This window comes from Phasianus colchicus, chromosome 1 (genome assembly GCF_987193195.1).
Source record: "Phasianus colchicus chromosome 1, bPhaCol1.hap1.1, whole genome shotgun sequence".
NCBI classification, from domain to species: domain Eukaryota; kingdom Metazoa; phylum Chordata; class Aves; order Galliformes; family Phasianidae; genus Phasianus; species Phasianus colchicus.
Genome location: NC_143436.1, coordinates 11,882,002 through 11,909,495, shown reverse-complemented (window position 1 = coordinate 11,909,495; position 27,494 = coordinate 11,882,002). Strand labels below are relative to the sequence as shown.

Here is a 27,494-nt window from a genome sequence, read left to right as displayed (position 1 = left end):
ACAGCATTAACCTGCTGACCATGTACGTGGAGTCAGTACATGATGTGTGTGTCCTTTGTCTTACCCTCATTAAAAAGGGCATCATAACTGCATATGGGATTTACAAAAATAAAACATGGCTCATGGCTCATCCTACAACTGCTCTACTATTTGGAAATCCAGGAAGTTTTTTAGGCCTTTCATTGTCAGTAAACTGGGAATTCAGGTTGAGTTGTTCTTTCATTACATCCTTCTGCTTTTCTTTGCTCTGCTTGGCCATGAGTGTGTAATTAATTCTACAACTAATCCCTGCTTTAAAAGTGATTTAGAAATGATCCCAACAAGCTGACAAATAGATGTAGGTAAAAATAAGAAGGACTATGGCAATGACGTCTAAAGTAGAAAAGAGCTGATTTGCTGTTATTTGGAGGTCAAAGGGAAATAAGAAACTTAAATTCTGTGGGTGTAACTAATTCCTGAGCAAGTATAAATTATGCAGTTGTTTTCATAAGCATTATTAAACGTGACAAAATATCGCTAGGAGCTTATATGTTTCCATTTCACAGCACTGGTATCATTGTGATTTTGTTTCATTGTGCACTGGTATCATTGTGATATCTTCAGGCAGGGGCCAGATCTCAAGATACTTAAACTCATACTGCCAGTAAAGGTTGTTTCCCAATGAATAATTGAAAAAATTTTTTTTTTTTCCCTTGAGACTGAATTAAGTATAAGGTGTTATACACTCAAAAGACCAACACCTAGACAGTTATTAAGAAGTCTGCCTTTCTGTAAAGCGATTGAGATTGGTGAAATCAGCTGGTGGGGTGGATGGCTGAGAGTAAGAATTCAACTCCTACATGCTTTGGCCTTGAAGTAGCTGAAACTCTGGGAGAAGTTTTTCACAGGTGCTGGAATAGGCTGCCCAGAGAGGTTATGGATGCACCATCCCTGGTGGTGCTCAAGGCTGGGTTGGATGGGGCCCTGGGCAGCCTAATCCAGTGCTTGATCTAACAGTCGGCAACCCTGCCCACAGTGGAGGTTGCAACTGGATGATCTTTGAGGTCCCTTCCAATCCAAGCCATTCTGTGATTCTATGAAACAAAATTTTATCCCTTCAGCAGTAGACTGTGGACTGACAGAGGTATGAGAAGACAGACTTTTAGTAGATGCCTCTTATTAAAGACTGCCATATTCACTAAGGTGTGTTGCAGGCCTGGGTAGCTTACACAAGTGTGTAAACTCCTGATTTTGCCTGAAATGGTAGCTATGGGCATTGCAGGCTGTGATCAAGGCTGAAGGCTATAACCTCCTGCTTTAGCACAAGGAGATTTCTGAGAAAGTGTCTTCCTAAGGGTGGGGTGGATGGCTGATAGGAAGAATGTCAGCTGAGTACCGTTATGATAGTTTTCCCTAATACTACAGAGCCATAAAAAAAAAGAAAAAGAGAAAAAAAAAAAAAAAGCAAATAAAACAATGTAATGGCCTTTAAGAAAATGAGGAAAAAACAGATTGTTGTATGTGTCAAGTGACTAGCACGCCAAATGTGTATGAAACTTTTTTTTTTTTTGGTACTGTTACCCTCTATCTGACTGTTTTTGACATGTTATCTTCCTACCTACTTCATCTCATGTACTTTGTATTTTTGACCTTTGGAATGTAATTTTTGTTCACTCTCTCTGTACATTATCAGCTTCTCTCACGAAGATCAGTGAGTCTGTTGGGACCAAGAAGTGTGAAAAAGAGCTTGGAGGACTGCAACAAGGATATTTTTACATTTCCTGTCTGCACCCTATCAAAGGAGAGGAATGACTTGTAATAGAAGCTGTGGGCTCCTCACTGGGGCTGTCATTGGAGCCGTGCTGGCCATCCTTGGAGGAGTTCTGATACCAGTTGGAGATAATCTCATAAGCAGAGCAATAAAAAAGGTACAAAATATTTCTTTTTTTCAATCCAGTGATTTTCTGATTCCTGAATAGTTATTATTTATGACTTTTTATTATTTCTCCTTTTTATTTTTTTCATTTTCTTTTAACTTTTTTTTAAAACCTTATGTAATGTACACAATCCAAACTTTCCTGGGAATAGTTGCTGCAGCACTTACTTTAATATTTTAATTACATTACCACGTTTGCTTGCTTTCATGATTTGAGAAGGTAAAATATTTTTTTGAGATGAATTTTAATTAATATAATTCAGAAGTCTATTTAATTTTACTACAATTACAATTGTTACTGGTTTCTTCTTTTACCACTATACTGATCCAACTGTTTTTCTGCATTTTTTTCTTAATTGGGACTCACTCCATGCATTTATGCATGCACTTCATGCAACTATACACTCCTTACTGCACATAATCTACACAAATTTCTAATGCTGAATCTAGTCTTACTCTTGAGTTCATTCAGATCATGTTCTGTGACTATGTAATTGAAACATGCTTTGCTTCATGAGGCTACAGAGTCTCACCACACACCTTTCCTTGATTCAAGGAATGTGAAGTAGAGTATTTGTAGACCTCATATAGAAACACTTCCCTCTCTCTCTCTCTCTCTCTCAATATCTTTTCACCTGATTTTCTTTAGAATCTATTTTTGATTGTAGTTAAAAATGAGAAGTTAATTTGTTAAATCTTCTGTGAAAACGAGTACATAACTGTGAGTCTAAGCCATGCTGAAAAGAAATGACCGTGGAAGCCATGGGAACCAGTTAAAATTGGTTGATCAGACCATCCAACAGTTAGAAATCAGGCTTTGGTTAGTCTTCCTAACAGATCTGCTGTGAAGTTGAAGATGCTGGAAACTTTGGAGTGAGATATGTAAAAATCCTCCTGGTAGACTTTACATAATTTATTCATCAGCAATATAAGTCAAACAGAGAAGTGGATACATGAACAGTCAGGAAATGTTTCATTGCCAATTGAAGCCTTGCCTAGATTCCACCGTCACTTTGTAAAAAAAAGAAAAAAAGAAAAAAAAAAACAACTAAAAAAAAGGTCTTCTGCATTCAATTCAATTCTTAGCATCCATTGTATTCTCTCATGATTTTTTCAGATTCATAGAAAAATAAAGAAAAGAAAAAGAGGAGTGTCTCTACATAAAGTCTCACCCACTTTCTAGTATTTTACCAAAAAAAAAAAAAAGACATATTGTCTATAATTGCAAAAAATCTCAATTGAATAAAATATTGAGGAAGTTGAAAATTTTCTTGTAAACATGCTATTTTTAAATGTATATCTCCTTATACCAAAAATTTTCTTCCAGTTAATCCACAGTGTTGTCTTGTGCAGTTAGCATTTTCAAAGCAAATTTTCAAAGCAGTGTTATGTGTTCATCTGTTTACTTGTAATAATGGACCAGTTATACAGCATACTTTAAAAATATCTACATATTAAATTATACATGCACAAATTCTTAGTAATGTTTTAGACAGAGTAATTTTTCTTCTCCCTCTTTATAATTTTCTGCATTGTGATCATGTTTCAAATGTTTGTAACTATTTCAAGACAACCTGTTAGAAGTATATAAAAATGAAAATTAGCGCCATAATTCATCTGAATAATACAAGAGTAAATTTGTAGAGACTTTGTTTATTTAAGTAATAGAGTATGTTTTGTTTTTCTAACCACAAGTCAAACTGGATTATTTCCTCTCTGTCTATCATGCTGATTATTCAGTGAGACCAGGAGACTGCAAGGCAATTGCTTTCCTGAAAAGATATGCCAAGATACTTACAGCTGAAATACAAGATCATTTCAGAAGATGTGCAAGAGGGTCTTGAATCTACCTAGAGTCATAGAATGGTTCCTAGTTCTGATTTACTTGTGTAAATGAAATTGCTAACAAGAATAACAAATATTTTTATTCACTGCTATAATACTTAAGAAAAGTATTAAAATATACTATTTTTTTTTTCTAAACCTTGTTGTTTTTTAAAGAAAATTTCATAGTAACAGTCTGGCTTCAGTGGCAGTTTCATTAGAATTTGTCAATAGAGACTGTAGAATAGAAAAAAATGTACAAACAAAAAAAATTTTTTTCCAAGATACAATCTGTAAGTATGCATATTTCCATTTCATCTGATATGAGGTATAAGGTTGACACCATCACCAGTAGCATCGTGCAAGAGATTAACTAAACAGGGTCAATGTAAAACTATTTCAGCGTTGGTCCTATACAGCGAAAGGTGCCTTTTTTTAAAGGCACCTTTGATTTCAGAACCAAAGGACAAAAATTGTTTTCCCAAGCTGCACCTGTCTAGAGGGCAAAGATACCATTCCATGAAGACCTTAGAGGCTTAGAAAATTGGTCCTGTCACAGTAAGAAGTGAAGCATGAAATTTTCAGAGCTCTTTACAAAAAGTATTTTGTTTGAGGCTATCAAAATACACATTTCTATATGACTCAATGCATTTCTATTGCTCACTGTCATGTGAATCATAGAATCATAGAACTTCTCAGGTTGGAAAAGACCTTCAAGATCATCAAATCCAACCACAACCTAACCATACTACCCTAACTCTAACAACCCATTGTTAAATTGTGTCCCCAAGCACCACATCCAAATGGATTTTAAATACAGTCAGGGATGGTGACTCCCTGGGGAGCCTATTCCAGTGCTTAACAACCCTTTCTGTAAATAATTTTTTCCTGATTTTCCTAAACCCCCCCTGGTGCAACTTGAGGCCATTTCCCCTTGTCCTGACACCTCTCACAAGTAAGAAGAGACCAACACTGAAATCACCTTTATTATCTAACATTAAAAAAAAAAAAAAAAAAAAAGGAGAGGTCAATTCAAAACAATCAATCAGAAAATTTACATTTGATACTGATGAAAGGAGATATATTGATGTGGCTCAGTTATACTTTTTGCCTTTCTCCCCCTAAATACAACTAAGTTAGACAAAATTGAGTTTATTTTTTCCATCTAAGCCTAATCATTCAAAGCCATTGTTAGGTGATTTATTTTCCACTTTTTCTCTAAGATCTTTTGCTGCTTACCTGAATGCAAACTCAAGAGATTAAGAGAAGCTACATGATATTACTTAATATATTAAATTCCTGGTGAGTTGACAGTACAGAATATTTTGCCATAAAACATCAGTGCTGTACTACTTCAGTGGAGTCCTCAGGTTAGCTTCTGCTATTTTTGAAGGAAAGCTATCAGTTTTAGCTGTTAATTACTGTGTTTAGGCATCTGTCTCTCTACATACCTGTTATGTATGATTGGTCAGATCATCGCCTCTCAGGTACCGGAGGCATAGGACACACTTCTAATTTTTTTTTTTTTTTTTTTTTCTGTGAAAGACATATACAACTTCTATTCTTAACGAATGAAACTAAAGCAACAGCTAGCTCCAGTAACATACGTGATCATATAACGTGTATTTCGGCAGTGGTAAAATTGATTGGCTTCTATAATTTTTTATGACTAAGAACTGAAAAAGGACTAAAAGTTTTGATTCAACAAAGCCTGAATAGGAAGTCTAATATGTGGGAGAACTAACATGACATAAAAAGTAATGAATGTCTATTCCTACTTTCAGCTACAAAATGGGAGATTATTTGTTTCCATGGAATGTAGTTACTTCAGTTTCACAGGACCATGTTGTTTTCCCCAGCTTGCATTTGCAGCCTAAAATATGCAACACACAGGGATAAACTTGTAGCAATTTTCTTGCAGCCTAAGGTACACACAACATCCGTCTGTTCCCCCAGAATCGTGACATTTTTTGGCTTGATTGTGTGCAGTTTTCTTCATAAGAAATCATAATTACTGATTTTTGTCTGAAGCAGTAAAATACAGCAGGTTTCTATTGTTGACTGCCTCAGCCTTCAGTTTGTGTATTGTTGGTTGACCCATCACCAGTAGAAAAATGTCAGAAATAAAAAGGGTTAAAGTTCCTCCTGATGTCAGTCAGTGTTGCACATTTAGGTCATGAGCTGAACTTATCTGTGTAGCAATTGCATTCTGTATAGCTACTTTTGCTTACCATAGTTAAATATTGCTTAAGGTATTAGAGATACTAGGAGCTGACGTATTTATCTCTGCCCATGGCAGGCAGGGTGGAACTGGATGATCTTTAAGGTCCCTTCCACCCCAAACCATTCAATGATTCTGTGACTAAGGAGTTGAGACTTGTTTCATATTAACAGCTGTGAATTGTTTGTTGCCCATATTACTCCACCTTTCATAAAATCACAGTGGACAAAAAGCACGGCAGAATTACTAGGTGAATATATATATGAGGCCAGCTACAGAGAGGGATAGTATTTACAGGTGGCCTTCCAAGTGATCAGACAGCCAAAGCCCAAACACTTGCTGGTGTGGGGACACTAGTGCTATTAAATGAGAACTTGAATAAGGACAGGCTTCTAGATTTTTTTCCACTTTAACCCATGATCTTCACTCTTAAAATATGTGGCTGCAAAACATACACACCTTTTTCAAAAAAGTGTTACAATAATGGCCAAATGCCAATAAAAAGAATAGTCTTACTCCTTTCCTCCTCCTCCCTCTTTTGTCCTTTTGCTTCCCATGTTTAAACCCTGGTTCTCATTTGATCCTCACCCCTTCCCACACAGCTGAGCCAAGAAGCTCACTGGCAGAAAAGTAACCAAACAAAATAAAAAAAAAAAAAGGAAATAGTCTTCTTTCAGTCCAGAAAGTAGATAAAGTTCCTGGAGAAATGAGAACTGGCCCAGTACAAGGGGAAGGTGAATGGGTCAGGTCTGGGAGTTGGTGGTAGCTGGCCTTTCCCTTTAACTGCAAAGCTGTCAAAGTAGGTTGGCTGTCCTCTTAAAGATGCCCCCATGTGGTAGTAGTGCCATTTTCTCGATGGGCTGCAAATCCATAAAGGAGCGCACTTCAGCCTGGCTCCCCAGCTACTTCACTCCCTGGAGCCTCTTGATACAATATCCAAGATCATTTTTCCTTAGCATTTCCTGAGCATATAACATAGACACAGTTATTCCTGCATGAAAAGTAAGGGAGAGTCACTCCACCTTTCTAGGTGGACAGCAAATTAGCTCTTGACTGATAAGAAAGTACATAGTACATATGAGATATGATCACTGCAGAATAAATGTATTGCAAAGTGCTCGAAATGTCTAAAGCTGAGGTCAGATAGGATGCTACTTCTGCACCTCTCAAGGATGGAAGGAGAGGTCCAATATCTCTGAGCAAGATCTGCAGTGGTGGGGGAATCAGTGTGTCATTCTGTGCAGCTGTAAGAACTAGCAAAGGGTTATAGGGGGAAGAAGGGGTAGGAGGGAAACCTTATAGGTTTTAAGAAGCTAGTAACATTGCTTTCAAATTTTGTCCTAAGGTTGCAACTCCTCTATTCATTTTGTGCCTGTTACATGCTGTAGACTTAAAGAGAGTTTAGCTTGTCTTCTTGATCGTGTAGCTGCCAGAGATCCTTAAGCATTCCCCTATCTCAGTTGCATAGAAGCAGGAGGTCAAATTCTTGCCTGTGCTCCAAATACCAAATCCAAATACCTTGCTGAGTACAGTATACAAGCAGACTCTGAGAAGGCTGACCTGCACATGAACAGACTACACACTACACTAAGGTAGAATAATTAAGTTTGCATAAGATCTTAAAGATCATCAAGTCCAACCATCTACCTAACACTATAAGCCCACTGCAAAACCATGTCCACCCATTTCTTAAATTCTTAAGAGATGATGACTCCACCATCTCCCTCAGGAGTCCGTTCTAATGCCTGACCACTCTTCCTGTGAATAAATTCTTCCTGATATGCAATCTCAACCTCCTCTACTGTGACTGAAGGCCATTTCCTTGTGTCCTATCACTTGTCACCTGAGGAGGGAAAATTAACACACTGCTCAGTGCAACCTCCTGTCAAGGAGACATAGAGAGCAATGAGGTCTTCTCAGCCTCCTTTTCTCTAAACTAAACAGCCTCAGTTCCTTCAGCTCCTCCTCACATGTCTTGGTTTTCTATTCTCATCACAGCTTCATTGTTCTTCTCTGCACATATTCAACCAACTCAATATCTTTCTTAGAGTGAAAGGCCCAGTACGCGAGATGTGATCTGACCAGAGCCAAGTACAGAGGGACAGTCCCTTGCCCAGTCCTGCTGGACACACTACTTCTGATGCATGCCAGGACACCATTGGCTTTCTGGACCACCTGGGTACACTGCTGGCTCATGTTCAGCTGGCTGTTGACCAGGACTACCATGTCCTTTTCTGCTGGGCAACTTTTCAGCCACTCTTCCCCGGGCCTATACCTCTGCATTGGATTGTTATGAGCTGAGTGCTCCATCCATCCTTGGTGAACGCTGTACAATTGAATACAGTCCATCAATCCAGCCTACCCAGATTGCTTTTGCAGAGACTTCCTGCCCCCACTGCAAATCAACACTCCCATCCAACTTGGTATCATCTGCAAACTTACTGAAGGTGTACTCAATCCTCTCATTAAGGTCACTGATAAAAATATTAAACAGGACTGACCCCAGTACTGAGCCCTGGGGAACAGCACTTGTGAGAAGCTACCAGTGAGATTTAACTCCATTCACAATGAACCTTTGAGTCTGGTCATCCAGCCAATTCTTTACCTGGTGAGCAGTACATCCATCCAAGCCATGAGTAGCCAGTTTCTCCTGAAGGCTGTGGAGAACAGTATCAAATGTCTTGCTAAACTCCAAGTAAACAACAATTTGCAGCCTTTCCTTCATCCACTAAATGGGACATCTTATCATAGAAGCAGATCAGGTTAGTCAAGCAAGATCTGCCTTTCATAAACCCATGCTGACTGGGTGTGATTACCTGAGTGTTGTGTATGTACTGTGTGGTAGCACGCAAGATGATCTGCACAATGACCTTCCCTGGCACCAAGGTCAGGCTGACAGGCCTGTAATTCCCTGAATCTTTCTTCCTGCCATTCTTTTAGATGGCTACCACATTTGATAGCCTCCAGTCTTTATGTTGACCTGTTTCTCCCAGTTTCTTTGAGTAGTTATCTGTGAAACTTGAAAAGCTAATTTTCAAACCATGGAAAATCTCTCTTTGTGAAGGGAATGGCTTTCCCAACTCAGGATCAAAGCTGGAACAGTCCTTGGCTTTCTAGGGTTTGCAAGACAAGGTTGAAGGGAATTGTAGCTGTTAGGTCTGAGTGCAAGCCCTCAGGCTGATAACAGATTTGCTGTGGAAATGTTTCCCTTCCCTACCACAGAAATGCACATGAATTATACCAGAAATTTAGGAAACAAGCTCAGTGCCTTATACTACCAGCAAGGCATTTGCAGCTCGACTACAGAAACAGCCTTTCCTCAGGCAAAACATTGCCTGTATCAGGAGTTCTTCAGGATGTCACATTCATTTGTCAAACAGTGGTTCTTAATATTATTCTTTTTTGAATGGTGTTTGCTGAAGAAACTCTAGAATCAGAAAGTGAAGATAGAAAGAAAATCTAGTAAATTTAAATTGTAATTTAAAATGTCTTTTCTTGATGCATAACTTTCTGGAAGATTCCAATTATTTCTTTTCTGTAGCTTTGTGAACTCTGAAACTTAAATAATATTGCACAACTCAGCTAGAAAGCACGCTATAGGTTGGAGATAGGTTGCTTAGAATTTTCTTCCTATTGCAAAACCTTTTCTAAATTTTTACCTCCAATGGATTTACAAAAATCCATTATTCCAGGTATTTATGAAAATTACATAGAAAGAAATCTAATGTAGACCAGATAGAGCAGATATATGCCTCAATATGGGAAACATACCTTCAAACTCTTACTTTCACTTTTCAGTCCCAACTACTCAATATGCATTTATCGCAGTATGTCTGAGTGCCGCACAAAAAGCTGTTGGTCTCTCCTTAACAATTCCCAGTGTCCTGTCTGTTCCTTATATTTCTATTCTGTCCTCATCTTCTGAACCTGGGAAACTTCCCTAATGAAACAGAGATTTCATAGAAAGTGTCAGTCTTACTCACAAGAATCTGCTGACAAAAAATAGTCCTACATAAGCATTATTCACTTTCCCTGGCTGTAAAATGACTTAGTGCATATGTGAGTGCTGTGATCAGAGATAGCGCTTATCTTCTCCCGTGGGATACTGGCAAATGTATGAAAGGTAGTTTATGGACTTTGAAAATAGTTGGATAAGATTCAGATATTCAAAGATTTTCTTCTTAGAAGTCATCAGTGGATTTGGAGAGTGGAAACTAAGGCAATGTACACCCACAGCACTAGGAAAGCTTTCTACGGGCTACAGTAGTAATTATATCAGCTTTGTGCTCACTGATTTTAGAGGGACTTAGTTTTGCCAGTCTGCCTTCACACGCTGGCCAAACATTTGTGTGCTATATGCCTTTTCTTGATGATAGAACAGCTTTTTTTTTCTGTTTCCTTGGGAACCTTCTATAGATATTTGGAAAGTAAACACTACTTGTCTGTCATTTTTTTATTGTTGTTGTTAATCTTAACTGTTTTTTCTTCCTCTTTTAGGAAGCTGTCATTTCAAATGGTACCATTGCATATGATAACTGGCTTGTGCCAGGAAGCTCTGTTTACAGGCAGTTTTGGATCTTTAATGTGGAAAATCCATCAGAGGTTTTGAACTTCGGAGCACGTCCAAAACTCGAACAAAGAGGACCTTACACATACAGGTAAGCAGAGTCCCCACATAAATGATATATCATACCAGAAGTTTTGTTAGACAAAATTCTGCTAAGTTAAAAATGGTTTTGGAAAGCCCAGAATCAGTCAGACTTGTAAAAAATGCCTAAATATTTGCAGCTATGCAGGGCAATCACAAGCACTCTCTGTACTCTGTTTCACATTTGGAAAAAAAATATAAAGTAGGGTATGAAGCTATTTGTGCTTGTGAAAAATGACTGCCAAGTGGGGAGGTGTTTACCATAAAAACACATAGGCATGATTCATTTGTTGCTTTTCATTGTTTGCCCACCTCTTAGAAAAGTATGCCAGTGCCTTGAAAATGAGAGATTGTCTTATCAGCCGTATATTACACATTTATTTTAATAAAGTGTCTTGTTTTATTGATCTTTTATGACTTATTTTTAATGTACAGATTTTTTTGTTTCCAATTTTTTTCCCTCTTTTTAATTAATTAATTAATTTATTTATTTTAATGCACCACCTAAGAGCAGAGTCCATCCTCTTTCAGGAAAACTTTTAATTAAGCTTAGGTTTGATTTTAAATCTGAAGTTGACATAGGAGAAGTTTATGCTTCCCAAATCATTAAGCTCAGTTAGTGCCCTCCTGTTGCTGGCTCTCTTGTTACAATATCCTTTATATAATAGGTTATTTCATTCTTAATATCTTTGGGGATGTATAAAATATTTGCAAAGATGGTTTTGGTATGGAGCATCTAAAGGTGAGGTGCTTTAATGCCTGAAAGATTAATTTCTCATTGGAATATCTTGGCTCATACATTACCTGGGAATACCTTACCTGGTTCATACATTACACAGGAAATGGTTATACGGGAGCCAGGAAACTAAGCAGCTAAGAAATACTGCTGAAGGAGAATTCTCACTAAACAGACATGCTGTGGGAGTTCATATCCTCTCAGGAGTAAGTCTGCTGAATGTGTAGATAAAGCTATGTAAGAAATGATGTCTATTACTCTTCTCACTGGTGCACTCATGCTCATCTATGATGTGAAAGATACGTCCCATGATCAGAGATATCAGGTCTAATTGAATGTCTGGAACACTGGGTCTCTTTCTCAATCTCCCTTTGAATTTTTAATTACTGCAAAGTAGAACAACTGACCTTGAGATGGCAGTTAGCCTAAGGATTCTCTTCAGAAGTGGAAAACTTTAAGTCTTTTGTTTCCAGTTATATGTGACATTAGAAAAAACAAACCTCTCAACTTCTAGATAGCTGTTTTACACAGTAGGCCATTAATTAAAGTGGCATGCTCTCAAACCACTCTTGAGAAGCAAAGATCCAGCTGCTTTGGGGGTACACGGCACTGGTTACATCTGTACCATAGGTAAATATGCCCTGAAATTTCTGGTCCCCCCACATCCGGGCTGTAAGATCTGATGGAGCATGAATCCATTCCAGAATGGAGCCAGTATGAACTTAGTGGTCCCATAGTATAGACTAACCCATACAGTGCTTCCTGAATGCCTCCCCCACAGTGAGGTCAGAAACAAGATGGAGACGTAAAGAGACAGAGCCAGGAGTGCAACAGCTTGGAGCTTTGTGCCTCAGTGATTGACTAATAGAAATATAGGCACCTACAGACACACAGGAGAAGGGCTTTTGTGTTTCTTAGTGATGTTGAAAGACTGCTTGTAGATCTCCATGCGGTTATGAAATGTTAACAAAGTAATTTCCATTATAGATTTAACCTGTAATCTCTTTCATTGGAACACAATCCTATCATATCAAATCTCAAGAGTGTTTATTAACAATTCTGAGTCATTCCCTTCTAATAACATGCAACAATTAAAAATCTTAGAAAAAAATGTGATGAAACTTAACTAACTCAGAACAGAATACAGGAAGATACAGAGCTGATTACTGAAACAAAAAACTACGAAGAAATATTTGTTTGAATTTTAGTGTCAAGCAAAAATGCATTAGGCATTAAGGAAATATTTACAAGAGAAATATATAGGACATATTTACAAATATTCAAATGAAAGTTTAGAATCCTTTTAGTGGCTATAAAATGGTGAACATTCATTTTAAAAAGTGTTCAAAGAAATTCAGTCAAGTCTGGTTATATGTTGATGCAAACATAAGATTTTAAAATATTCTGTTTCTATTTTGTATTTCAAGGGTGCGATATTTACCCAAAGAAAATATCACAGAAAACCCTAATGGCACAATATCTTACATGTTGCCTAATGCTGCTCGTTTTGAACCTGATATGTCTGTTGGGACAGAAAATGACACCATCACGTGCCTCAACCTCGCTGTTGTTGTAAGTCAAGAAACCAATCCATAATATCCACACTTAAATGTAGAGATAGTGGAGGAAAAAGAGGAGAATTTAGCATTAATAATGCACATTCCGAGGACATACTGCTTTTACATTAAGATTTCCTTATATGCCCAGGGTAATCTCAGCTATAAAAGAAAACTGACTTATTCTTGCCAGTGAAAGCAAAGTCACCAGCCTGGACAGAATGCAACAAAAAGCATCCTTCTATGCAAGTTTTGTGTGGGAAAGAATTATTATCAGCCATGATTGTGTTGCTGGAATGTCTCCTGATGACACTGTGGTTCCTGCTTGTGCGTTTTCAGGACAGCTGTGAGAGTGAGCGCTAGTGTTAGAATGAAGAGGTGATTGGTATAAGCAGAAAATAATGGCCAATTGTCTATGTTCTAGTCTGGGCTAGCACCTTCCTTTCAGAAAGCTGTTTTTGTTTCAGTGAATCAAAGTCCTTCATGCCATGGCATTCACGAACACTGCTCATTTCCCACATTTTGAGCCATGCAGTTCTATGAATCTAAACATAGGCTCCTGCCTGAAAGTAGCTATGTCAGGGTATGTAAGGGCAGATTACTCAAGCTCCATATTTGTGTTCAGAACCAAATTGGGATAAGTCTAGAATTCCCAGAGAGGTACTGCCTAGCTCATGTGGTGGCACTGATGACAGTCTAGTAGAGACCACCTTCTGTACCATAGCCTTGTGGTGAAAATACTAAGAAATCAAGGAAGATGTTTTTCATGCTTAACCATGAGAGGAATTGAATCTACATCTCCATCTCATAATCTTTCTATATCCATGCTTGCTGCTTGCTCTGAGTTTGAATTCAGGCAAGAATGAAAGATTCATGGGTTAAGGGAGATTTAAAAAATAAACGCAAAAGAGAGACCAGTTCTGTCTCTTGGAGTTCAGCTTTCTGGCTGGTTGTGACTATTCCATAACTTTTTGTGTAGCACTGAACACAGAAAGATCCTGTAGAGCCTAGGCTGAGCTTGCTCAAAGAGAGAGATTTTTCTTACACAGATTCATCCTGGAGAAGAGAAACCATCAGGACCATATAATGGCCTTCCAGTGCCTGAAGGGGGCCTACAGGGAAGCTGGAGAGGAACTTTTTATAAGAATGCATAGTGACAGGACAAGTGGAAATGGTTTTAAACTGGAAGAGGATAGATTTAGAGTAGATATTAGGAAGAAATTCTTTACTGTGAGGGTAGTGAGACACTGGAACAGATTGCCAAGAGAGATTGTGGATACCTCCTCCCTGGAAGCATTGAAGGCCAGGCTGGATGGGGCTGTGAGCAACTTGGTCTAGAGGGAGATGTCCCTGCCTATAGCAGGGGCTTGGAATTAGCTTAAAGGTCCCTTCCAATCCAAACCATCCTATGATTCTATGATTTACTTACCAAATTATCATCATTTTCTGCTTCACCACATGAACCAACCTAGATTGTTTCTGCTCGTTTTCCACAAGCTATCTGATGGATTTAGGAACGTGTTTATGCTTCTGGAAAAAATTTGTTGCAATTACTGCTGGTAAAATACATCATTCTTCATTGGAATAGAAAAAGTTCATCTATTATGTAGAATTAAAACTTTCCAGAAAGGACATGTTACTTTCAGAAATATATTCTTCCAGAGCAGAAATGTATACTTTCTGATTAAAAAATAATGTACTTCGGCAGTTGAGTGTTTTTATTCAGGATACAGTCATGTTGTTGATAGCATAATTTCATCACCATATTAAGTTTAAACCGCAGCCAACAGGTAACAAGGCATGTGTGAGGCTGGTGTATGTGACATATGGACACAATAGGTAACAAAATGAGAGGTGGTACAGTCCATGTAACATGCATGGGGACTTGAAGTTCAAAGAGTTTAAGGATAATCTAGCGAATTTGTGTAAAAAGTGAAGACAAATTGTCTGGTTTTATGCTAAGTTATATCCAGCAATTTTGTTAATGAGTGTCAGTTGTAAGTAAAAATTTTATTTGCAGTGAGTTGTAACCACATTACCTACCAGCTTTGCCAGAGATTTCTTGGGTCTTTCTGTATTTTTCATCCAACCTTTAATTTTATTGCTGTTGTAGGCTGCACCTGCCCTGTATACAAACAATTTCATCCTACTACTTTTAAATACCTGGATTAAATCTTCTAAATCAAACATGCTGCAGAACAGAACAGTGAAAGAAATACTGTGGGGATACAAAGACCCCTTCTTAAGCAAGGTTCCCTTCCCCTTGGACCCAGTTCTGGGAGTCTTCTACCCGGTAAGTGAAACCATAGAGGACATAATGATTCAGTTACAATTCCGTGAATGAAAGTTAAGGGGCTACTGCTGTGAGGAGGAAAAATCTGACAGTACTTTGTTATTCCTTCTTGTGTCTGTTACAGTATAATGGGACATCTGATGGACTTTACAGAGTGTATACTGGGAAAGAAGACATAAGCAAAACAGCAATAATTGAAAGTTATAAAAACAAAAGGTATCATGATGTTATATATATGAAAAATGTACATATTTTCAAGGTGTGGTTTTTAAAACATGTCTCACTAAGAGCTATACTTAACTGGAAAGTTATAAATAATTCAAGAAAAGCTTGATCAATCTTCAGGCTATTCATTATTCTGTTATGAGCTTGGATTTAAGACAGTTACTGATTCTTTGTTACAAATAGTTGCTTCTGCCTTGTGTACTTAAATAGGCACATCCAATTTATCCTATTCTACTGTATGATACAGTTTGTCTGAATGGAATTTATTTCTGTCCTGTGCCATTGCTAACGAATCAGGCTTATAATGGAGCAATGAAGCTTAGTAATAATGACATGATTTACATGTTATAATTCATGAAGCATGACTTTTTTTTTATGTTAAAGGAATCTATCTTACTGGGAAGGTTACTGCGATTTGGTTAACGGCACTGGTGAGTCTGTTAAAGGTTTTTGAAACTTCAAGTAATTTCTTAATATTGCAAGATATAGTTAATATTGCAATATTCAAGATATTAATATTAATTATTAATATAATTATGTTAATATTGCAATATAATGAGATACAAAATACAAGTTAAGTCCCCTGGGTTTTGAGTCGTGTATTCTGCCCGTTAAATATGTATATATAAATACAAATGTATACACACTGCTGCTACTATATATGCATATATGTGTCTCCATTATATATTTTACATCATTGTACACTGTTTTATGCACTATTTTATATATACTTAAACACACTTCAACTAGAGTAGATGCGGAAGAAGAACAAGGAAAGATCTAACTGACTATTTCTACTATCTGTCTGTTACAATATAAGCAAGATTCTTTTTCTTTGGTATAGCATTTGAAAAACAGCATATTTTCCTTTTAGTAATGTATATTCTTTTGTATTGTTGAATAATAAGATTACATGTACCAGAACGGACAGAAAAGCTTTTCCTGAGATAGGAAAAGAAATTGATGTGACAAGAGTAGTAGCAAGTGAAAATGGAAAAAGAAGAAAGGTATCCCTAACCCTAACCCATCCCCACTCTCCCCACATTCACATGCAGTGTGGTTTAATGTATAAATGAGTGAACTTGGCAGTTCATTTTGAAGTATTTCAAATACTTCCCAAGAATCTGAATTTCCAAAAGGCTATGAACAGGAATAATTTCTTCTTTTGGGGAGTAATTTTATTAGGAGCAATGTTTTCTTAGGTTCTAGAATTTACCTTTTTTATTATGAAACCTCAAATCCATTTGTTTTTCCACTGCTAGCTTTTTCTTTGTCTTTCTGCACAGCTGATGGAATAAACACACACAGGTTACAGGACTGAGTGCTTCAGTCCTTCAAAAGTGAGGAGAGTTTCTTTGTTGGCAAAGGTCATTGCATAGCTTACATGAGCACTCAATCTGACTGCTAAGGAGGGAACATATATTTAGAGAATCAGCAGGTTTAAAATGTCATGTGAGTGAGAATTCCTTTGCATCTTGTAAGCTTTCACACCAGAGCACAGCATGTTTTCCGAGCAAAAGTAAACAACGAGATAAAAAGACTAAATAAGCACACTTATATGGTTTGAAATGAGTCTGTATTTGCAAACATTCCAACACTGCCAAGATTTTACAATAGAGCGTGTCTCCAGGACAATCTTGGATTGTCTTTAAGAAAAAGTGCTTCTGTCAGCAGTGGGCAAGCAGCAGTGTGTAATTTGGCTTTCTGGATCTTGCCAACTAGATTCAAAGATATCACAGTTGTTTTCCATTTCTTGGTTAGAATTGCTGACTAAGAAACTGAGCTGTAGCAAGAAGTAACAAATGTACTGGTTAAAAGATTGTTACAACACCTTGCTTGGAAAATGGGTGAGACTCCTCTTACTCAACACTAGATGCATGCAGTGCAGAAGAATGCTTCTAAGCCGGCTGCTCTCTTCGTGGCAAATCATCAGAAAAAGCTCTTCCTCTGGACATCATATGCTTGTCTCTCAGGAGCTCTAACTGAGAAGTTTTGAGTGAAAAATGTTTAGTACTTTTTATTAAATAGGCATTTTTGAAGATTAAAGCTGCATTTCTTATAAGCACTAGGTGATAGCTGAACTCCAAGTAAACCAAGAATCTCTAGAAAGCTTTAGACTACATATACACTGAAGCAGTGGCAGCACGTATTGGGATTCTTATTAATAGGAATGGTATTTTTATCCTCTTTTTATGGATTTGATGATCATAGAATCATTGAATCATTAATGTTGGAAAAGACCTCCAAGATCAACTAGTCCAACTGTCCACCTGCCACCATTGTTGCCCACTGAAACATGTCCCTTAGTACCACATCTACATCTTTCTTGAACGCTTCCAGGACAGTGACTCCACCACCTCCCTGGGCAGCCCATTCCAGCACCTTACCATTCTTTCGAATAATTTTTTCCCAGCATCTAACTTGAACCTCCCCTGGCGCAACTTGAAGCCACTTCCTGTTGTCCTATCACCATTATCTGGGAGAAGAGGCTGACCCCCACCTCACCATAACCTCCTTTCAGGCAGTTGTAGAGGGCAGTAAGGTCTCCCCTGAGCCTCCTGTTCTCTAGACTAAACAATCCCTGTTCCCTCAGCTGGTGCTCATAAGTCTTGTGCTCCAGAACATTCACAGCTTTATTGCCCTTCTATGGATATGCTCCAGGGTCTCAGTGTCTTTCTTGTGGTGAGGGGCCCAAAGCTGAACACAGTATTTAAGATGTGTATCCTCAGCAGGGATGAGTACAGGAGGAGAGTACCTCCCTAGTCCTGGAATCGCTTGAGTTGGAAGGGAACTTTAAAGGTCACCTAGTCCAAGCTCTCTACAATGACAGGGACACCTATCACTAGATGAGGTTGCTCAGATCCTGGTCCGCCCTGACCTTGAATGTTGCCAAGGATGGGGTAATGGGGTATTCAGTGCCTCTCTGGACAAGCTGTTCAAATGCCTCACCACTTTTAGTATAAAAAAATCCTTCCTTATATCCAATCTAAATCTCCCTTCTGTTATTTGGAAACCATTTCCTTTGTCTTATCACAACAGACAAAGGATATAGAATCACAGAATTGCAGAATTGTTAAGGTTGGAAAAGACCTCTAAGATCAATCAGTCCAACCCCAAGCCATGCCACCATGCCCACAGACAGTGTCCCTCAGTGCCGCATCTTGAACACCTCCAGGGACAGCGACTGGGCAGCCTGTGCCAGTGCATCACTGCTCTTTCTGAGAATAAATAGATTATCAACTTTGGGGAAAAAAAAAAAAAAAAAAAAAGCTGCCATTATTATTTGGCTCACTCTCAAAAAGTTCTGTGGAGTACTTGCCATTGTACAATAACTGACCTAAATATTTTCCCTACAGATGACTCATTATGGCTACTTTTAGCTTTTTTATGGGAAAGTAACATCTGAGCATCGAGCTAGAAATTAATTAATTTTTTTTATTTTATTTTTGTCACAGATGGGGCATCATTTCCTCCATTTGTTAAGAAGAATCAGGTACTGCGCTTCTTCTCCTCTGACATTTGCAGGTACGCTGCCCCCTTCCTGCTGTGCATGCGTGTGTGTCTCCCAGTGCTCTTTCATTTTGGAGAGATCTCTGCTGGAGCTTAGATTGCTGAGGCAGTACCACATAACTCTTTCACCTAAACAAGACTTAATGTGTGAGCTGCGCTCATGATCTTAATTCTACCACTTTCATTTGTGTCAAGTAGTAAGATATTTACGGTGTGTTTCATTTCTGAGAGTTACAGGTGTGTAATTCAAGAACGCCTTTGCTTATCACAGAGAGAAACACTGCTATGAGATGTTAGAGACAGTGGAACCCACAGGGTTCAAAAACTTGATCTTTTAGGATCAGGACAGCCCCTCGCCTGCCTATGTGGTCTCAGCTGGCAGTTTGCAATTTGCCCCTCTGCAGGGGCTGGCTGGGCCCATTTTGGTGATTTCTGCTGAGCATCATCTGTGCAGAGAAGAATTTGCTGTCAGCCTCTAGATACTCAAAATTGTTTTCTCACAGGCTATTTTTACATATTTTATGTATTTACAAACAAACCTGCTTAATTCATCCCATGCTGATGGCTTTTCAGCATGCTTCTTCTGTTATGGTTATCTGGTGTCTCTGAGTTCTCCAGTGGGATATCTTAAATCAATATGAAGAGATACTAAGGGCATCAGAGTGTATTTGTTTTGGGAAGTTCAATCCCAGTATTTATTTTGCTGCCTGGAAACATCTGCTTCCTTTTAAAAAGGGATTAAGTAGATCATATGCTTTGTGAATAGTTTGCTCTTAAAGATCAGTGTTTTTACATGCAGATTTATTTTTTATTTTTTTTTTTTTGTGAAGTAATTGTATCTCAAAACTGGGCAATGTTTCTTAAGTTATGGGAAAGGAATGCAGAAATTATAAAATTGTTTAGATTAATTGGGCATAATTTGAGAGATACCTCTGACCATATAATTCTCACAATTAATGAACAAAGAAGGGCAGTAACAACCTCCCAAAGGTCTGGAATGAAACAAGGTCATGGAAAAGGTTTCTGACCATGTTGCAAGAGCCAGAATCCTTCTTTCCTTTGGCTGCAATACAAAGTGTTGCTGCCTTGGTTAGATTACTGCATACCAACCATATCTCTTTATTATTTTGTAACGTACCAACAAACAGTTTGAAGTGGTATTTTGGCTCATATGCAATTGAGTAAGGTAATATCCAATATGCTGCCAGCACCATAAAGCTTAGATCTTTATCATCAGGTCAGGAAAACACTGTAATCAAGAGCATGTAACTGGTAACTATCTCTAGTGTAGTAAAAGAAAAAAACAAACATTTCATTATAACAGTGACTGTAGAAAAGTACAGCAAAAAAGAGCTCTTAGTGTATTTATTTTGTATATATTCTTTATTGGTATTTTTATCTGCCTTTTTGTGTCTTAGTGTGCTTACCTGTAAGTGAGTACACCCCTTTGTGAAAGTATAGAATAATCTTCGTTACTGAGGAACACCCTTACAAACTGCTGAACATGGGTTCTGTGAAGTACTTCTTTCATTTAAGAGGCAAAATTCTGATTTTCAACCCAAGTGACGTTGCTCCTCTTTTATATTCAGATCGATCTATGGAGTTTACCAGAGCAAGAAGACTGTGAAGGGAATTCCGCTGTATCGTTTCACAGTTCCTCGTGAAGCATTTGCATCACCGATTGATGTTGGAGATAACTATTGCTTCTGTACAGATCAGGTCATATCACAGAACTGCACGCTGGCTGGAGTCCTAGACATTAGCTCCTGCAAAGCAGGTATGGCAGGGACATGATACTGCCAAACATGTTATCTGATTGGGGAGAAAGCATGTGTCCTGTAGCTGAAGTGTTGCCCTAGGATCCAGGACATTTGTATTTATCTGCACACTTTTCCACAGGCTACCCAAGAGAGCTTTCCATTTTTGTAGCCTCATTTCCCAAAATGATGGCTATAATATTTCTCTTTTGCATGGTACTGTGAAGAAAAAGACATGAGACTGAAGATTGCCTATTGAACTTCTCAGGAATACACATACAGAAAGGAAAGGAATGGAACTATATATAGGAACTATATGAAAGCCAAAAAGTCACAGTCTTTGTATTTATGATAATTCACACCCACAGTGTGTGGGTGTGTACACAACTATGTGCACATGCATAAAGTGAGAGACACCATCAGCTTAATTTTCCATTGGTACAATAAAATGTACACAGTCTTCTTTTGGTGCAGGGTGGGCAGCATGAGTTCCTTTCAGGCTTGCTTTCTGCTGAAACAAGATCACGAGCATGGGGTGACACAGTGAAAGGTCCTAACATCAGTGTGGAGCTAGGAGCGCTCCCAGCTCCACAGCATAAACACAAAGAAACAGGATTTGTAACCACAACTTATTGCACCATTCACATTCTCATCATGAGAGTAGAATCACAAAAAATCTCAATTTATTCTGATGGAAGCAGAGGAGATATGAATGATTTTTTTCAGGATTGTTTCTGTCTATATAACAAATCATGTATGCATAGAAAATAGCTTCAGATGATGAGCACTGAAGCAAGGCTTAATGAATTTTTCATTTGTTTGTTTTCAAACAGGAAGGCCAGTGTATATCTCTCTTCCACATTTTCTTCATGCAAGTGAATCTATATTGCATGATGTTGTAGGTCTGAGCCCAAATGAGGAAGAGCATGAAACATTTCTAGATGTAGAGCCTGTAAGTCCAAATATTTAATATTTCTAACTCAGTCTTTTACCAGGGGGACAAGCAGAGAATGCAATATTTTTGTGATCTTTTTTTAAGATCTGCTCACAAAGGTGTTAAGCTTTTAGCAGGGGAAATTTAGAGCAAAACTTCATCTTATTCTGACAGTCAAAGTTTGGAAAATAAGCTTTGATTTTTCCTTATTGGGAATACAGGATTAAATAAATTGCACAAAGTTTTGAAGCGTGTTGAAATTTATCTATGACTTTCAACTGCTTTATAAAAATTCTTTTTATGAGATAATTTCTGTTCCTTTTATACTACTGTTTCAATAGTTAAAAGTTGAAAAAGAGATGAAGAAAAGATCTGACCTTTGTTAAGATATGTTCTAAAGCAATGTGTTTTCTGCCCTATGCCAATTAAATTTACATCTCTTACTGGTGTAAACTTTTAGCCAATTTCTGCATTCAGTTTATGCATTTATGCATCCAATTAAAAAAATAAATAAAATTAGTGGGTTCTTTTTTTCCCCATTTTTTAGACCACTGGTTTTACACTGCAATTTGCCAAAAGACTGCAAGTAAACCTCCTTGTGACGCCTTCAACAAAAATTGAGTAAGCATTTTTTTATTATTTTGTTTGTATATACTTGATGTTAAAGTACACTGGTAGAAATGGAAAAAGAAGGAATGAGAATACTTTGCCAAAGTTTTTCCTGTGTCTCTCAAAAATTTCAGTCACGACTTCCCAGAGAATATAAATTTCAGTGAAAGCAGCCTTGTTATGCAAGGCACTGCCCAAATATATTGACACATATCTGATTTCCCCACAGAAGCTTACAGTGCAACATGTTCTTAAAAATAACATCCTTACAAAACTCAAGTAGAGAATGAAATGGAAAGGCAAATATATTTTTCTGTATTAAATTCAATGAGAGATACAATTTATGCGTACTCTGACACTGGTTGAATTTTGTCAGGAGGGTTTTGTCTTTCTGTTCCTCTTCTCTTCATTGGCCCAAATGTCCATTTACAGCTTCTGGACATCTATTTGGTGAATACCACACTGATTTTCAGACCCTCACTCCAACACATAGATGTGTCCAGCATTTCTTTCTTTTGACTGCCTGCACATGGAAGACTAGACAGAGATAATTGCCTGATATGTAAAATGACTATTAGAAATTCTAGGCTTATTTTTTCAATCCAAAACTGCTGTAGAAGTATGTCTGGGAGATAGAACTGTTAGTGGAGGTGAAAAAATGGTTAAGTGGAGAGACTGGGTGTATGCAACAAGCTAACGATAACATTCTGTACGTTTTATTTTCTCATTCCAGGGCTTTATCAAAGGTTCAAAAACCTTATGTTTTCCCTATTCTTTGGTTAAATGAGGTTAGTATATCTTCTGCATACATTCACAAAAAAAACACAAACAAACAAGGAGACTTTTTCTGTCTTGATGCCCTGAAATTAATCAATTAAACTCATGCTATGATGTGTGTGCTCGCAGCCAGGAAGCCCAACTGTACCCCAAACTGCCTCAAAAGAGGGGTGGTCAGCAGGGTGGGGGAGGGGATTGTCCCCTCTGCTCTGCCCCCATGAGGCCCATATGGAGTACTGTGTCCAGGTCTGGGATCCCCAGCTCAGAAAAGATGAGGAGCTGTTAGAGTCCAGAGAAAGGCCACAAAAATGATCAGAGGGCTGGAGAACCTTCCTACAGAGACAAGCTGAGAGAGCTGGGCATGTTCATCCTGAGATGAGAAGGCTCCAGGGAGACCTCATTGCAGCCTAACAATATTTGAAAGAAGATTATAAACAAGGGGGAAATCAACTTTTTTTACCCAGAGAGATAGTAATAGGACAAGGGGAAAGGTTCTAAACTGAAGGAAGGGAGATTTATATTAGACATCTGGGGGAAGTTTTTCATTAAGAGAGTGGTGAGGTGCTGGAAAAGGCTGCCTATAGGGGTTGTGGATGCCCCATTCCTGGAGGTATTCAAGGCCATGTTGGATCCTTGGTAACCTGATCTAGTGCCTGATCTAGTGTTTGGCAACCTTGCCTGTAGCAAGGGGGCTGCAATTAGAAAATCTTTGAGGATCCTTCCCACCCAAGCTATTCTATGATTCTCTGATTCTATGTACACATGCCAAGAATATATTCAGCAAGTGAGATCTTTGCATATTTACCTTTCACTGACATTTTTATTGCACTATTTCAGTCTGCTGTTATTGGAGATGAAAAAGCAGAAATGTTCAGAAATAAGGTCACCGGTCGGGTCCAGTTGCTGGGTGTGGTGCAGATGGCATTAATCATCACAGGTTCTGTTCTGTTCCTCGCATTCATGGGTTCCTATTTCATATGCAGATCGAAGAAATTGAAATAAGTAAGTAACACTAATGGCTCAGTTCTCAGCAGCAACTTCTTTTCAGGGTTTAAGATACTCAGATTCATTATATGTTTATCTATTGTTATTTTTCAACTGCTAGTAATGCTCAGCAGTTATTATTTCAGTACTGTTGAAAATCTAGATAATTTAGATAATGTTTTCAAATTCTCTTCCGAGCCTTAATCTTTTAGGATGCTCTCAGCATACCCAGGAGAGGATATTGGGAACTAAATCCATATGACCAGCATTCCTTTGTTCCAAAAGACAGCGTGATTGTTGTGACTTCATGAAAACAGACCTTTTATCTAAGGCTGTTCACTTCAGAAGTGTTCTCCTTCTAGTACTTCCTTGGGACAACTGTAGATTCCGCACTCTTCCAGGACACATCCCTGTTTGGGGTTCAGGGAATTCACTTTAAATTGCATTTCTTATCAAGAACATTAGATAGGTTTTCTCACTTTTTCTTGCAGTCTTACCAAGAGCCTAAACACCTCCCAAACATAGCTGGCCCACAAAGACGAAATATAGGTCTGTACTGGATAGGATAACCAGGTGGTGGAAAAAATCAGAAATGCAAATGTTATAGTGAGAAGATTATGCTGTAGTAAGGAACCATTTTTAAGAAGACCTACCTTATCACATGCTAAATTCTGATTTTATTTCACTATAGGTAACAAAAGTCTTCAAATGTAGACAAAGGATGAAGTTTCGGTCAAGCATGTTAAAATTCAGTGACAAAAGGTATGATTCCACATACAGTGGAATTCAATGGGCTTTTCCATTTTTAGAAGACCAACTGAATAACCCAAATAAGCTGTATTTACAAAGGCCCCAACTTCTGACATCAGAGGCCACTGTGGAAATTATACTTCCAAATAACTGATTATATGAACCTTGTTACAAATTTTAAATGACATTCAAGCAGACTGAAGTTGAAATGCAGTTGGAATTTAGTCCACCCTCTGCCATTTTATGCAAGTTGCTACTTTTTTTCTACCGGGAACTACAGGACAAAGGAACGACCCTTGCCAATGTTCTAGCTCTGAGCGCAGGCTAGGGAATGACAACACCTTTGAGCTCAAGCCATGATACTCTGGTTTAAATGTTTCTTTCTGTTCCTTCAAGGAATGGAAACTGCAGAATAGAACTGCTCTCTATCCTCTATTCAGGGATGTGAATTGTGTTGAATGTGAAGTTTGTTATGTAAAGCTACCAACTGTAAAACATGAAATTAATAAAAGACTCACCAAAATTCTTGGTTTATACAATTTGTGCAGAGACGGTGTGTGCACATACCACAGTCATTCATTGTTGATGGTGCTCATCAAGGTTTGGCCCCACAGATATTTGGTAATCTGAACTACTCCCTGACTCCTAGCCTCCACTACTCTTTGTATTCTCTACTATGTGCTTCTCTTTCTGGCTCTTCCTTGCATACCAGCCTCTGCATACCAGCTGCCTTAGCTCCACTTCACCAAAGGCAACCCTTACGGAGTGTTCTGATACATCTTCTCTACGGTGGAGAGAAAATTTTCCAGAATACTGGAGACAGAAGAAAAACCAAGATAATGATTTTGATGGTCCAGAGGGTCCATCAGAGTGTTCCACATTCTTGATTTAGAACATAAATGAGAACAGGTAGCCCTAGTTTTTCTCTGATAGGCCATCTGCCACAAGGAAATATGTGCAATTATTTGGTTAATGAAGTGTGTCAGCCTATAGATAGGTAGCAAACATTGCCATCTGTGCAAATGGTTTACTTTTTCATTTAATCTGAATGCCATATCTTTGAAATTAGTGTCATTGAGACAGAAGCTGAATATCATGGGGTCCTATGGAGACAATGAATTCAGAACAAGAGCTTGAGTTCCGCATTATATAAGATTTCTTCAATTTTTTGTCCCCATAATGCTGCAAAGAAAAAGGGAAATCAAACACTGTGCAGCTTCTGATAATCTGGTGCTTGGAAATAGTACTATAATAGGTTTTAATCCAGAAGAGTTTAAGTTGCTAGCAAAGGACAGTATCTTTTGATAGGTATGTTCAGTAAGGTGTTTTCACCCTTTAGGAAGAAAGGGAAAAACCCAACTAAATTCTCTTGTTTTAATCCATCATGTTTAATGTTCCTTGTGAACAAAGTTGTGTAGCTATCATTGTGCATTAGAGCTGATGAATCATAAAAATCCCCAAGGACTATTAATGAGGGCAAAGTCTACATAATACATCATGAGAGTCTCTTTTTCCAGCCATGAGCTGGAACTGCAAAGTAACAGGGCAGGAGATGCTAAAGAAGCATGACACCAAAGAGAAGTTCTGCTCTCACTAAGAAAGTTAATGTATTTGCTTCCTCATTGTGCTTCCTGGGCAATGACTTAACTGAAGACATCCCCAGAGTCCTATGGGCATGTAAAAAAAAATTGAGTACCATGAAAACCATTGACTCACCTTCTCCTTTGTTGTGATTCAAGATCTGACACCAAGTTTTTACATATTTTATATATGTATATATATAATGCACTATATTTTATATATACATATTTATGTGTGTATATCTATATACATACACTTTTTGTGTGCCAGAACCTGATGGTGAGATATTTTCACCAAAGGAACAACAGCAGTGCTTCAACTGATTTAAACTTTTGTTTAAGCTAAATTTTCTTTAGCTTGAATTCCACTGTTACCAATTTAACATTTACTCTATTAGTGTGGCTTAGCATGATGTGGTTCTCCAGCAGCAGTGATCCCACAAGTCAAGTGCCATGATTTTGAATGTCTCAGGGCCCAATTTTGCATGCACACAAATGTGTTTGTTCATATGTATAATCTCATTGATCTAAATGCAGGTTCAGACTTACAAACTATGTTCTGCTCCTAGACTGTGCTTGAATTAAAATTAATTGTTATTTTGTTCAGAGTGTTGGTTCCAGTTATTCTTAATCGATGTAATTAAGGCTAATGTTAATTATTTGCATTTGTTCAAACTCGTGTGAGATAAACATTTATTAGAGATGTTAATGAACTCAATACAAATAAAATAAAGCTCAGACTTTTCTTCCTGAGACCTTCATGTCTAAATAAATTCTGTGTTGAATAACAGACTAATTTTATTTATTTTCCTTGGTGTTTTGAGTGTGTTTTCTTTTTCTAAATACTGATTTTATAAACCAATGAATGAACGATTTTGTGCCTAGCATTATGATGTCATTGTAGTTTGGCACATCACTGCCACTTGGATGTGCATACCATCTGTCTTGTTGCCCTATGAAGTATGATGACATACAACATTTTTACATTGGGTTACAAAAAAGAGGAGACTTTGGGGGCAGCATGTCAAATACTCAAATGTGCCAGCATGTTGCATATCAAATACAGTTCAGTTTTGGGCCCTTTACTGCAAGACACTGAGGCAGTGGACCACGTCCGAAGAAGGGCAATGCAAAGAAGGGTCTGGAGCACAAGTCTTATGAGGAGAAGCTGAGGG

At 38.0% G+C, this 27,494-nt stretch overlaps 1 protein-coding gene across 3 annotated transcripts in view; it reads left to right on the top strand.

The window, feature by feature from the left end:
• Nucleotides 1–27,127, top strand: part of CD36 (CD36 molecule (CD36 blood group)) — a 39,331-nt gene extending 12,204 nt beyond the window's left edge. For all 3 annotated transcript variants that reach the window (XM_090135384.1, XM_090135377.1, XM_031592297.2), the window contains exons 2-14: nt 1,673–1,907; nt 10,458–10,618; nt 12,772–12,916; nt 15,014–15,193; nt 15,318–15,409; nt 15,803–15,849; nt 18,874–18,943; nt 20,518–20,705; nt 21,519–21,637; nt 22,167–22,240; nt 22,962–23,016; nt 23,843–24,007; nt 24,681–27,127. In XM_090135384.1, coding sequence (XP_089991510.1) covers nt 1,788–1,907; nt 10,458–10,618; nt 12,772–12,916; nt 15,014–15,193; nt 15,318–15,409; nt 15,803–15,849; nt 18,874–18,943; nt 20,518–20,705; nt 21,519–21,637; nt 22,167–22,240; nt 22,962–23,016; nt 23,843–24,007 — 1,416 coding nt within the window. In that variant the 5' untranslated portion in view covers nt 1,673–1,787 and the 3' untranslated portion in view covers nt 24,681–27,127. The remainder of the gene's footprint in view (nt 1–1,672; nt 1,908–10,457; nt 10,619–12,771; nt 12,917–15,013; nt 15,194–15,317; nt 15,410–15,802; nt 15,850–18,873; nt 18,944–20,517; nt 20,706–21,518; nt 21,638–22,166; nt 22,241–22,961; nt 23,017–23,842; nt 24,008–24,680) is intronic.
• Nucleotides 27,128–27,494: the final 367 nt, after the last annotated feature.